The 13,541-nt window shown below is 43.0% G+C and overlaps 1 protein-coding gene across 1 annotated transcript in view; it reads right to left on the reverse strand.

The window, feature by feature from the left end:
- The window catches only part of LOC147663583 (coatomer subunit beta-like), a gene marked incomplete at its 5' end in the record, with an annotated part of 75,674 nt that extends 64,235 nt beyond the window's left edge, over window positions 1-11,439 (reverse strand). Inside the window, 2 exons of the mRNA XM_086950345.1 lie at window positions 6,988-7,107; window positions 11,295-11,439. Of these exons, the coding sequence (XP_086806471.1) occupies window positions 6,988-7,107; window positions 11,295-11,439 (265 nt within the window). The remainder of the gene's footprint in view (window positions 1-6,987; window positions 7,108-11,294) is intronic.
- Between the last annotated feature and the right edge of the window lie 2,102 nt (window positions 11,440-13,541).

Here is a 13,541-nt window from a genome sequence, read left to right on the forward strand (position 1 = left end):
GTCAATAGGAGTAGGTCCAAAGTGAGCCAATTACCTGTTTTACAAACCCCCTACTGCAAGCGCCTACTAGTTTGGAGGAAGCGCTAAATTGCTGGAATGTAGTTCTTTTAGAACCCTTGCCCCAGATGTCATGATGAGAGCCCTTAAACAAGTGAAGGAGGTCTCGCGTAACCAGAGATTCTGTTTCATCCAAGTTAACTGTTTACATCAAGCATACCTAGTCCCTGCTCACGTCCCCAATGTATTAAGTGCTTGTTCCTCCTGACTACTCTGGAATGTACGCTCCGGGCTGCAGGAGGCAGGGTTTTACCATATGGTGTAGGACTGTCCACCCTGTGATGCACATGGCAAGAGATAACCGCTTCGACGGCAGACCTAGCGGGCCATGTGTTTACTCCCAACCCCAAATCCTGGCTCCTTTGGCACTGCCCTAAAACCAAAGGGGACAAACATCTCCATAGGTTTATTGAACTGACATTTGTATTTTGTAAACTGCTCACAGCAATGCAGTGGAAGGCGCCCACATCACTAGAGACCACTAAATTGCTCCAAGCCCTGGTACAATGGGCTCCTTAAGGGGCAGAAACTTGGCCTGCTGGGACTGTGAGAGACGGGGGGTATCTGTGATCAATATAAAAGCCAAGTACAATACTTTCCTCTTTGAGGGGGTGGCTCACCTGTACTGTACTTGATCCTCAAACATATGGACCAATCCACACAAGGGCAGTACAGTGGATTACTCACATATCACATTGGCTTGCTTATGACATGGTTCTCTAAATGGCATTTAGCTCCAGACACTGATCCACGCTAATATTGCCCCGTATCAAAAGCTGCAGAGAGAGCAAGATGAAGGAGACTGTACCTTAAATGGTATACAGCGGATTCATTATGAAAATCAGAGCTCTACATTTTAGTGGAAAACTCAAAAACCCATTTGGGCTTCATCAAGAAGTAATCTGATATTGATTAATCAAGAGATTTGTTTGTATACCACTTTTTCGGGCAATGTAAACTAGATGGGATAATTTTTTTAATTTATGGTTTTATTGCAAGCATATACTGAACACTTAAGAAGCAGCATGTTACCTTTTTTCACTACTGTGGCATATGTTTACAATAATGCATAATTTTGAAAAACGAATTTACTATTGCACCAGCTTGGCATAGCCAAAACTTTTGGTTTTGCCAATTCTTGGTAAGAGTTGTATTTGTCATAGAATCATCAATATTATACTCAAACAGGAAGCCTTAGTCATGTAAGTCCTAGGGCATGGCAGTCTCATGAAATACCCTGAGCCTTAAGACACAAATTGAATTCATGGCGAGCCAATTGAAAACAGTATTCTCTAGAGTAGATAGTCCGCAAACGTCAGCTGCACCTCACTGTGAGGTTGTGGAAGACTTGGGAGGACTGTCAAGCAATAGAAACTTTGATTGGTGTTTTCTCCAAGGGTTCAGAGAAATCTTTGGTTTGAAATCTACATTTCTGTAATAGCAATATTTCCATAAACCTGCCCCTAATCAACTCCTGGAAAACTGGAAAGATAAATTTAGCTTACGTTTCTTGAATTTAGACGTGTTCTTCAATGTCATCAACAATACTGATAATCAGACTAACCCTACACTGGAAAAAGAAATAAACAAGTGGTCCAGGATTACAACTAACATTATAGCACTAGATCACTAGAGGCATGGCTCCAAGCTGACTTACAGAATGTAAAGAATAAAACAAAATGCTAGAAATGATTATGATCAAATGACCTTCATAACTTTCATTAGAAAAAATACAAGTTACTAACAAGGGACCTGAAAGTAAATAGTTGGGGTCCTTTACTGTCAGCCCACAAGTTTTGGAATTCCGTGATGGACAGACAAAACTCCTAGGTGCTTAATAACGGAATTCCACAGAGGTCTTATAGAGAGATAATCACTCAATGTCCTAATGTAAAATCAATGGAGTCAAGTTTCGAAGTACAGGCAGTGCATGTGAGCCACTGTGAACAGCAGCACTGGCACATTTTAAAACCAATGTCTCACGAAAAAATAGGGAAAATAAATCAACAGTAAAACACAGCAATGAATAAGCCTGAGGTATAAAGAAAATTATACAAGCAGTATCCACATTAGCTGTGCCGAGTTAAAGTTCAACCACCGCAAAATAAGACAGACAAGTGGGTGTCATGTGGCATATAAGAAGCAAGGTGGGGCACAGGTCAAGCAACAGATGCAGACCGGCTCCTTCCAAACTGCTTTAGCGTTTGGTCTGTAAAGAAAATGTCAGGTTCATGCCTATGAGGATTCAGATATGTTATCTGCCTTGAAAAAATGCAGTCTCGACATGGGAGTACTTTCATTACTTAATGGACATATGGATGATTCACCAAGCGTAAAATAAGAAGAGGGACTGCACACCTTTAACTTGTTTCGAAGTAAAGATTAAAGACGAAGGCTACTTCGAGTGAGAGATTTCTGAGAGAAACAGGAGTTAACTTTAATTGATGCTTGTAACATAAGCAATGAAAGTTTGTGTGAATAGAGTTTCATAAATTGACGCTAAACATATTGAGTTACTAAATAGCAAGAAGAGGTTGCCCCTTGGTTGCCAATTTATGGAACGGTTACGTCCTCAGCCATGGTGCTCAAGTGCTGAGGACAGAACCGTTCCGCCCTAACACCCACCCACAAGGGAAGAACTGGAGCTCTAAATCCACCATTGGTTTCATCACACCCATTGCCACCACTAACTGGAAGAAGATTTAAAACAAACAATGGAAAAATGGGAAAGGCCCTATTAAAAAGCTAAAAGTGTGTTCAAAATGTGGTTTTCTGACAAAAGTCTTCCTGTTCCTGAAAGCTGGGCAGATGGTGATACTACCCTTTGTTGAAACCATTTGCAGTGGAAAAAAACAGACACTTTTCTGCAGCCCCCCCCCGACCAGCCCCCCCCACCAGAAAAAACAAAATGTATCTTGCCTAATTTCATGGTCAACCGCAGGGGATTCCACAAACCATGGGTACTTTTAGAATGCCCAGGATGTTGCATAAAAAGGAAGCTAATTCGGCATGGATACCTTATGTGGAAAAAAGTTTATGGGGCCTAAGCACAAAGTACACCAAATAGCCAAAAAATGCTTAGCTCAGGGAAGGAAAAGGCCTAGCTGGCCAGGGGCTAAGGTACTGAACTGGTGTGAAACAATGATTTTCTTCATTCAAAGTTAGTGAACAGTCTTTAATATAGCCTTATAGCCTGCTGTAACGGGCTATACTAGCCACTGAAGGCCCGCTCTAGCGTTCTGCTCAGGCTTCTAACACGGGGGCGCAACTTTAATGCCGGTAAAGCCCAGCTACAGAGGCATATAAGGCTATTAGAACATCCTGGCACCTAGTGGTGGAATGTTCTAACCAATAAAACAAAAGCCTCATGGAGCCTGATAGGACTGCAATCCCTTTGGGCTCGCAGTCTTTTGTTCACAGCAACAGCTGTAAACGACTACATAGGAATGTTGGAGCTCCAATCTTCTACAGGCCATTAGAAGCCCGGAACATTGTTTTTAATGGAGCTCCCAACATTCCAATATTATAATTAAGGCTCCCTGTTTTCCGTTTGTACAGATTTTTACAGATAAATACAGGCAGAAACCATTTATTTTCCAGTCTGTATTTATTTTTAAATGAGGATAAAAACGGAAATTGGGTTGTTTTTGAGTGTTTCCAAATAATATTAGTCATGACCACTGATCACAATAAGGTATCTTCGCGTGACCTCGCACTCCCGTGTGTGGAGCGCGCACACACAGGACATCCCACGAAAAACAGGCACTTCCTAGATGCAGTTTTGCGTGCGTGATCCAGAACTCTGAAGGGCAGATTTTTTGTGTGGCGCTGTGCGGGTCAGCTAGTGGGCTTTTGTTTAAGCATTCATGATAATCACAGCTCATGAAAGGGCTGTGATTAACATGAATACTTAAACAAAAGCCCACTGCCCACTGTCTTCCCCTCAACGCGCTTTACTAACTAAAGAGTAGAGCAAGTTTAAAAACACAGCGTGTACTTTCTGAAAGTACACGCTGTATTTTTAAACTTGCTCTACTCTTTAGTTAGTAAAGCGTGGCTGTAAGTGCAGTTGTGGCCTTTTGTTTAAGTATTTATGTTAATCACAGACCCTTCACGAGCTGTGATTAACATGAGTCCACAATCTTCCCCACACCGGGATGTACTAACAAGAGAGTAGAGCAAGTCTAAAAACACAGCGTGTACTTTCTGAAAGTACATGCTGCGTTTTTAAACTTGCTCTACTCTATTGTTAGTAAAACGTGGTTGCGAGAGCAATTGTGGGTTTATGTTTAAGTATTCCTGTTAATCACAGCTTGTGAAGGGGCTATGATTAACATGAATACTTAAACAAAAGCCCACAACTGCTGTTTATCTTGCATGCAAAACAATTTGAATGGAGCAGGGGCAATAAAAAAATCAGCAGAAGCCCCAGACGCCCAGCCTTTGGTTTCCTTGTCTTGTTTAGAGGAAGGACCGCCGCTATGTTTACTATTGTGTAACCTTGCCTGACTCCACTGGCTAAGCAGACCCTCTGATGTCATTTGTAGCAATGCTTTCTTCTTCAAAATGGTCACAAAAGCTGCCCATAGACTGGAGGAAAATTTCCAGCGTGACAGGGATATTACACTTTTGTTTTCCAAAGACAAACTGCTGCTCTGGGACAGTTGTGTGTGTTTGGGGGGGGTAAGAGGGGTTGGCTGAGGGTGTCTTCTATGAAAAACATAATTGTTGATTGCTCCGCCGTACCACCATAGCATGGCAGGCTAGTCATCCAGCTTATTTTTGCAAACGTTCTCCCACCATGTCTGTAAAATCATCAGTCAAATATCCCCCTCACCCCACCTATCCAGACAGGGAGCTCTGAATCACATGGGCTGACTGCCGCTGAACCGGCTGAGGGCGCTCTCGCTGCTCCAACCGGTTGACAGCTGGCCCGCCCAATTAAAAAATAAGGCACTTGATAGTTTGATATTTTAAGAGATTTCCAGGCTGTGAGACTAATTAACTGACAAGAAAGAGATAGGAGCAACTCATCTTTTAGGCTCCCTATTGGGTGGATTTGGCCATTTAAGGAAGTGGTCTAATTTCTGTGAATTAAGGAAAGCAGTTCACGAGAATGACATACTTTTTCCTACCTGTCAGTTTTAAAATCAGCGCGGGTTGTGCAGTAGGAACAGCAACAGCTATGAAACACATGCACATACATGCACATATATTTTGGCACACAAAGATACAGTTACCTCACTTTCAAATGTTTTCATAAAACATAATTCCCAATGTAATTTTACCAGGAAATGTGGACTTGCACCCTTTATTTTTATACAGATTTGGTAAATTCCAATCGTGGAAATTCAGATGATTTGAATTCGTAATTGTCTATGTAATCAGACATTCCAATTTTGAAACTGCAGCTGCGCATGCAGAATTCTGATTGGGCATCATTTAGCTTAATCAATGATCAATTAGAATTAGTTAGCGATTTCAAGTTCTGTTTGTTCGGTCGAAACTCCGTTTGGCCATTTGCTATTCCAATTATTCCTTTTGGATTTTTTTTTAATGAGTATTTTAGTATTTGAAGGTGCCTTTTTGTTTTCTGAATCCTATTGATAAATAACTTGGGAGCGTGTGTACCTGTGTAACCAATTCATGTCATGGCGTGTATATTCAAATTGCAAATCTGCCTTATGCCACTTAACGTGGGCTGTATGTATGGAAATGCACCATCTTTAAGCAAAAGTTTGGAGTGATATTTGGCGCTGCGCACAAGCGCGGTCTGGTTCCTGGCGCACATAGCCATGGCTGCAGCGCACAGAGGCCCTACACTGCCGCACACAGAGCAAAAGAATTAGAGGGAACATTGGTCATGATGGCCAGGCCAATAGCTGTGCAGATTGACAGACAAGAGGATAAAAAAAAATAAAGGACATTTTTTAAAAAGTCTTAAACAGCAGTAGATTTGCACAACCTTGATACTAAAATGTGCATGATTTATTATAAGTGCATATGTTATCATCCGAGTGAGTATATATATATATATATATATATATATATATATATATATATATATATATATATATATATATATATATATATATATATATATATATATATATATATATATATATATATATATATCATTGAAACTTGTCAAGCGTTCAGGCAAAAGTGCATGCTAACTGGTTAAATAAATGCAGAATATATACACATTTAAGCTTCATTTTTTCACAAAGCCTTGAAAAAATATGGATAAATACTGGTACAATTAGCAAAAAATTAATCTGGATAAATATAGACGGAAATGACTGAAATATAAATACCATAAAACCGGGAGCTCTAATTATAATTAGGAATGAAACACTGTGGATATTGCATTATCGCTATATTAAGAGAAATGCATTTACTATATATATATATATATCTTAGACTTGAAATTCATAAATCATGTATTAATATTTGAGGCTCAAATAACATGTTATACTTTCAAATATGTATAATGTAAAGAAATAAGTGTGTTCATATATTTACATTCACAGTTAAAAACGGAGGTATCTGTCCCGTTGGCAAATAGGTGTTTTGTACATGAAAGAAGAGTTAGATTGTGTGTTGTTAGTGCTCATAAACAAAACTGGTGAATTTCAGTGGTTTTATGCATATGAGCCAAAAATATAACTCAGTTTGGAACAGTGGTGTAAAATCGTGCAATGCTTTTTGCTACATCTTTTGGCAACATTTCAGATGGGAGTTCAAATGAGAAATCTCATTAACTTCTTTCCCCAAGTGGACCGATCTTCACAAAACCTGGCATGCCGAAACTCAGCTGACGGAGTAGGCCTGCTGCCACGTTTGATGTTAATCAGTTGTTCGGCTAGCCAAGTATTACTACTACTAGGGACAGAAACAATTATGTTTTTAATTTAAAAGAATACTTACCAATATTCCCAAAGATTATGCCATTTTCTGTGGAAGCTACTTTAACATTGGCTTTGATGTTGGCAAAATCATGAGGGGCAAGAGTTAAAGGAGAAGGTTTTTCCACCAATTTCAAGTCACCTTTTAACAAATAATGCAGGGAATTAGATGACAACAATGCAGGGAATTAGATTACAATTTCAGTACAGTCAGACAAGTTAACACAAAAGTGATTACAGTTACACGACTTTTGGTGCAAATCTTAGTGATCTGAATCACAATGGATAACATGACATTTTCCGCATTTATGGACATCAGTCAGCTGAGCTACAAGTTCTATAGGTGAAAGACAGTCCCTTGGAACCACTAGCCAGTTAGATGTAGATTAAAACTACAGTGTCAATTACCCTCTTATAAAATAATTTTCTATTTCATCATTCAAGAGCACCTTTGCAGAAGTTAAAAATCACTGAAGCTTCTCCTTGTGTCACATGCAGCTTCGGTGTAGCCCTGCAAGCCTAGTACAGTCTTGTATGCTCAGTCATATGAAATAAAATGCCACACTGCAGCAGTGTTACACCTAGGTACTTTCAACTTATGTCTGGTTACATTATTGTGTGCCCATAACCAGTAATAACATGTTAATTATCTAAAAAGCTTCAATATTACTAGCATCTGCCAATGCAGTTTCACATACTGCAATCACACCACCTTAGGTTAGTTACAGGCTCATATCTCACAAACTCAAACCATCATGTACCCAGGTACAGTCCATAAATGCCAGGATATAAATACAGCTCATAATTCAGGTGAAGAATTGTGTAAAGGTGAATTTATTTGATTAAATATACATTCTCAAATGGTCATACAGCTTCATATACCCAGGCACTGACAAACAAGTTACTTACCTTAGGTAACAATATATCTGTAAGAAACATTAGTAGTCATAGCTTCCTTACCTTAGAATTACCCCCAGGTGTCAGACTGGATTCGGAAAGTTTTTGTCAGCAGTACCCCTGCGCGTCAGAAAGTGGCGTTGTGCGGCTCCGCGTCCGTCGTTGGCGTTGTGGTCGCAGAGATGACTTTGCAGCATCTACTTAGACGCCGCCTCGCACGCTGACGTTAGTTCTGTACACTACTTTCCGCGCCAGAAAACGCAGAGCCATGAAAGATACTGACCACTGGTGCCTTGAAACTAGGGCCCTGAAAGGGGTGACCTTAACCCTACAAATCAGTCGCAGAACAGGGAGGATGGGTAGGGCGGTGAGGAATCTATTACTACTAATATTTCTTACAGATATATCGTTACCGAAGGTAAGTAACTTGCTCATTTGAAAGAAACACATTGTGATAGATTCCTTACTTCTGAATAGATACCCCAGCAATACCGACCCCGGTGATGGGTCTGCGAACCAAGAACGCACATGGAAGTATCGGAGAACAGAAAGGCCAAAGAAGCAGTCTCTCTGGACTTGGTTGTCCAGGCAGTAGTGCTTAGTAAAAGTGTGCAGTGAGGACCGTGTAGGCGCCTGACAGAAGGGGCACACCACGTCCCAATGCTGTAGTGGTTGCAGTCGCCCTGGTGAAATGGGCGCGTAGCCACAACAGAGCTTCCTTTTAGCCAGAGAATAACAGGCTTTGATACACAAGACGACCCACCGGGAGATAGTCCGCTCGTGTACTGCCCAACCTTTTTAGGCGCCAACGAAGCCAACAAAGAGCCGGTCATCCACCCGGAACTGTTGTGTGCGGATCAAGTAAAACGAGAGCGCACGTTTTGGGTCCAGACGGTTGAGCCTCTCTTCCTCTCTAGAAGGATGCAGAGGCGGAAAGAAGGTGCAAAGCGATGGTCTGCCCGATGTGAAAGGCAGTGACAACCTTAGGAATCAAACACCTCGTATAGCTGGACCCACACAGAGTCCAGTGGTTGATTTCTTATTACATACACCGAGAGGGTACCTTAGAGGTACCATCTGAACCTCACTAGTCCTGTAATGTGCTAGCTGACTCACAGACAAGTGTAAGAGCCCCGCTCTGAAAGGTCAGAAACCGTGCCTGCTCTGCTGGATGGCCAGTAAATTAGCATGTCAAGGACGGGAGGTTCAAAGAGCACACCAACTTCGATATGCGAGCCTGGCTTCCACCAGCCCTAGAGGATGCCACCTCTTGCCCTGAGTCCCATTTCGCACCAAGGCAGATGGGAAATTAGCTATGCAGGGAGGCTGGACACACCCCTAGGGTGGACAGCGTAAAGAGACCACGAAAGGAAGGATTCCACCATCTTGAGTGTGGTGGAATTAGGAACTCTGGGTGAGGGTGATGCCCACTCCCCAAAGGAAGTGGTCATCTAGGGAGTGTAGTGGCCCCAGGGGTAACTAGCCCATTGGCTACTACTCTTCACTCCCCATAAAGCCCCTGAATTAAGTATTTAGGTGTCCCCCTGACACTAGGAAGTAAGATTAGACTATTGGGAACCGAGAAAGAAAGACTGACAAGAGCAAGCGAGAACTAAAGATGTTGCACCAAAGATTGTCGCAAAACCCTGCCAGACTGCTTGCACTTCGACTATCACTGGGACCGACTTGGCAAGAGATGGACATCCTCCCCAAAACCCTTGAAGGACTACCCAGCACCTGAACAACCGGGAAAGATTTCCATTGAAGTGGAGGAGCTGCTCCCCTGCATCTGCAGGCACCGCAAAGCATCTCTTGGTGCACCATGTTGCTAGCCACTGGGCTCCCCGAAGGAGCAGCACGACAGGAGAAAGGTCTTCGAGCTCCACCAGATCAGACCCGTCTCCTTGCCAAGTATGAAGACACCAGCACCCCAAGAGCTCCCCAGTATAAATAACCTGGGACCCCAAGCAGGTGCGGAAACAAAGGCTTGTTGGTGATCCAGTCCAGACTCCAACAGCATGAAGCGCTTCCTACCATCGAGGGACATCAGAATCCACAAGGCCAGCCCTGAGAGTGGCCTGCTACCCTGTTTTCCCCCTTCACCAGGTCACCAAGACACAGAGTGAACGTCTGACTGACTGCGACTTGACGCCTCAAAGCACCAATGCATTCACACTAGACAGCCCGAGTCCGAGAGAGTAACGGTACCAACGTGGTCCTGAGACCCTCAAGAGCTGAACGCATGCTTGGGTTTGGGCAGACTGGTTCCTTCAGTTGTTGCCTGCAGCCTCTTTTCAACAGGACCGTTTCCAATTGACTTAAGCGGGCCATCCGAATCCAAAAAGCGCCTCTGCACCCAGACTACCCGGAGCCAGCCAAGGTGACCTGCTGGTGCGGCCTTGGATCTTGCCCCATACTTACCTTAAGTCCAGAAGAACAACCCTGTAAGTCGTTAACGAGTGACAAATGAAATATATGTTTTTCTACGTATGCTAACATTACTCCTTTAAAGATTCAAAACAGTTCATTTTCCATTTCTTGAAAAATCATTATCTCGTTAAGTACTTACTTGATTCTTGTGATCTAGGTGTCTAAATTCATACAAAAATCGGTGTTATTTTTATAAATTGGGGTCAGATTTATTTATTGAGTGAGTGTCTCTATTACTGACTCTGTGAGTGAAATAAATGCTTAATACTATCCTCTGATAAACCTAAACTGTTCATCCACACTACCACAAAAGAGAGCATATTGGATTAGGATTATAACCCCTGTAAACCAGTAAGAGTTGCCTAGACTCTGTGCAGTGTACCTCATTTTGGTGCACTATCTAGAGAGGCAGCTTCCTACAATGAGCCAGGTCTGAACTTCTTTTCCTGAAAGAAGAGACAAGAAGCTGTATCGCCCAAGGCTGTGGCACTTGGAGGTGGTTGGGTAAAGGACAGATCAAAAGCCCCACTTTGTGCTTATCTCCTAGGTGCTTCAAATGGGCCAAGGCAACAACTGATGCAACTAATAAAAATCAATGAGACTCTTGTGAATACAAGTGAGAGACAGAGCACTACACACCAAGGTCCTGCATTCGGTTCCTCTCTCCCTGGTACACCATCTCTGCTCGGTCAAAAAAACACAGTAAATATTCAAAAAGAAAATGCAAAGGACAAGGAAAATTAGCCAGTCATGCTTCTTGCCTTCAGAGAACATGGAACACTGACCCAGAAGCAAAAGTGATGAAATTCACTTTCGCCTTACAGAATTGTTTTTCAGCAGCATTAGGTCAGGCGGAGTATCATATAAAAACAACACTCTAAAATCACACCTAAAATAGTGAAATTAAGACCAAATAACATGATCAGATGTGGGAAATCAGACCTAGAATTCATTTATCATTAAAGAAGAATTCTTATTTAAACACATTTTCATAATTCTCACCTAATGTGGCCAGTTCCAATGTGCAGCTCTGCAAAGTATCACTGGTCTGATTGACAACAAGGACATCTAGGACAATGTCATACTGGTTTACATGGACATATGCTTCTGCATAGACTGGATCTGAGAAGCCAGTTAGTTGGGTAACCTAAAAAATAAAGCATCAAATATTACAACTCATTTCAATGTATTGAGATTTATACTTTAAACAAGCATTTACAATGCAATGGTCTCGGCATTATTAAAGGTAGAGCTATTGGCATTGCTCATGACTTTTTTTATTATTTTTTTTAAATCATAAATAGCATTGTCATTTACAATGCCAATAGCTTAATCGTTAACCCTTTCGATGCTCATGACGAGCTCAGCTCGTCATGATGCACAGTTGAGCTATGCTGATGACGAGCTGAGCTCGTCATGACACCAGCAAAATGGCAATTTTCAGCACAGGAGGGGGAAAACGCCTAGCAGCCAAGGTGTTAAATAAATGGCATTGGCATTTACAATGCCAATCGCTTAATCGCTCGCATATGCATGACCTATTGCATTTGCACCCACACAGAGCCACCCACACAGAATCATTCACATAGAGCCACCCACACACACAGTCACCTACAGAGCCACCCTCTCACACACACACACAGCCACTTTCACAAACACAGAGCCACCCACACAGAGCCACCCTCACAGAGACACCCACACAGAGCCACCTACAAAAAAAGCTACCCACACACAGAGCCCCACACACAGACAGAGCCACCCACACACAGACAGAGCCACCCACACACAGACAGAGCCACCCACACACAGACAGAGCCACCCACACACACACAGAGCCACCCACACAGAGATCCCCACACAGAGATCCCCACACAGAGATCCCCACAGAGACATAGATCCCCACATACACATAGATCCCCCCACATATACAGAGATCCACCCCCACACACACAAAGAGATCCCCCCACACACACACAGAGATCCCCCCCACACACACAGAGATCCCACCCACACACAGAGATCCCCCACACACACAGAGATCGCCCCACACACACAGAGATCCCCACACACACAGAGATCCCCCCACACACAGAGAGATCCCCCCACACACAGAGATCCCCCTCACACACACACACAGAGATCCCCCCACACACAGAGATAGATCCCCCCACACACAGATAGATCCCTACACACACAGATAGATCCCCACACACACAGAGATAGATCCCCCTCCCCCCCCCACACACACAGAGATCCCCCACACACACACAGATCCCCACACACACACACACAGACCCCCCCAACACAGAGATCCCACCCACACACACACACAGAGATCCCCACACACACACACACACAGAGATCCCCACACACACACACACAGAGATCCCCACACACACAGAGATGCCCACACACACACAGAGATGCCCACACACACACCGAGATCCCCCCACACACACAGAGATGCCCACACACACACCGAGATCCCCACACACACACCGAGATCCCCACACACACACACACAGAGATCCCAACACACACACACACACAGAGATCCCAACACACACAGAGGATGGGCAAAGCCAGTGAACGAATTTCATTTTCTACATTCATTCCTCTGTATTTACACCGTCTAATGTGTAAAGAAAAACCTGGAGAATCATTTTGTACATTCGGTTTGAACAGCCAACACACAGGGCCACTGACACTATGCAACAAAGGAAGATTTAATTATGTGGCATCTGCTACCTACAGCAAGGCAAAGCAAGCTACGCATCCCCCATCTACAGCACAACACATCTACTACCTACAGCGAGGCAAAGCAAGCTACGCATCCCCTACCTACAGCACTACACATCTGCTACCTACAGCGAGGCAAAGCAAGCTACGCATCTGCTACCTACAGCAAGGCAAAGCAAGCTACGCATCTGCTACCTACAGCAAGGCAAAGCAAGCTATGGATGTGCTACCTACAGAAAACAAAGTAGGCAACACTACTCAGACAGGCTCAAGACATCTTGCTTGTGGAAAATTCAAACTATAAACATGATCAAAATAGAATGATACAAAAGTGAAGACCACTGAGACAGGAAAATATACAATGAATAATAGAGAGCAAAGAAAAGCTGTACAACATATCGCCCAATGTAACGAAGAAAAGGTGTATATCATGAAAATATTCCTAGCGCTGACAATGAAGGAGACATTCCAAAGGTTCCTAGAAGAGATGGAACACATTTATGTGCTAGA

Source organism: Lissotriton vulgaris, unplaced genomic scaffold (assembly GCF_964263255.1).
Source record: "Lissotriton vulgaris unplaced genomic scaffold, aLisVul1.2 SCAFFOLD_497, whole genome shotgun sequence".
NCBI classification, from domain to species: Eukaryota; Metazoa; Chordata; class Amphibia; order Caudata; family Salamandridae; genus Lissotriton; species Lissotriton vulgaris.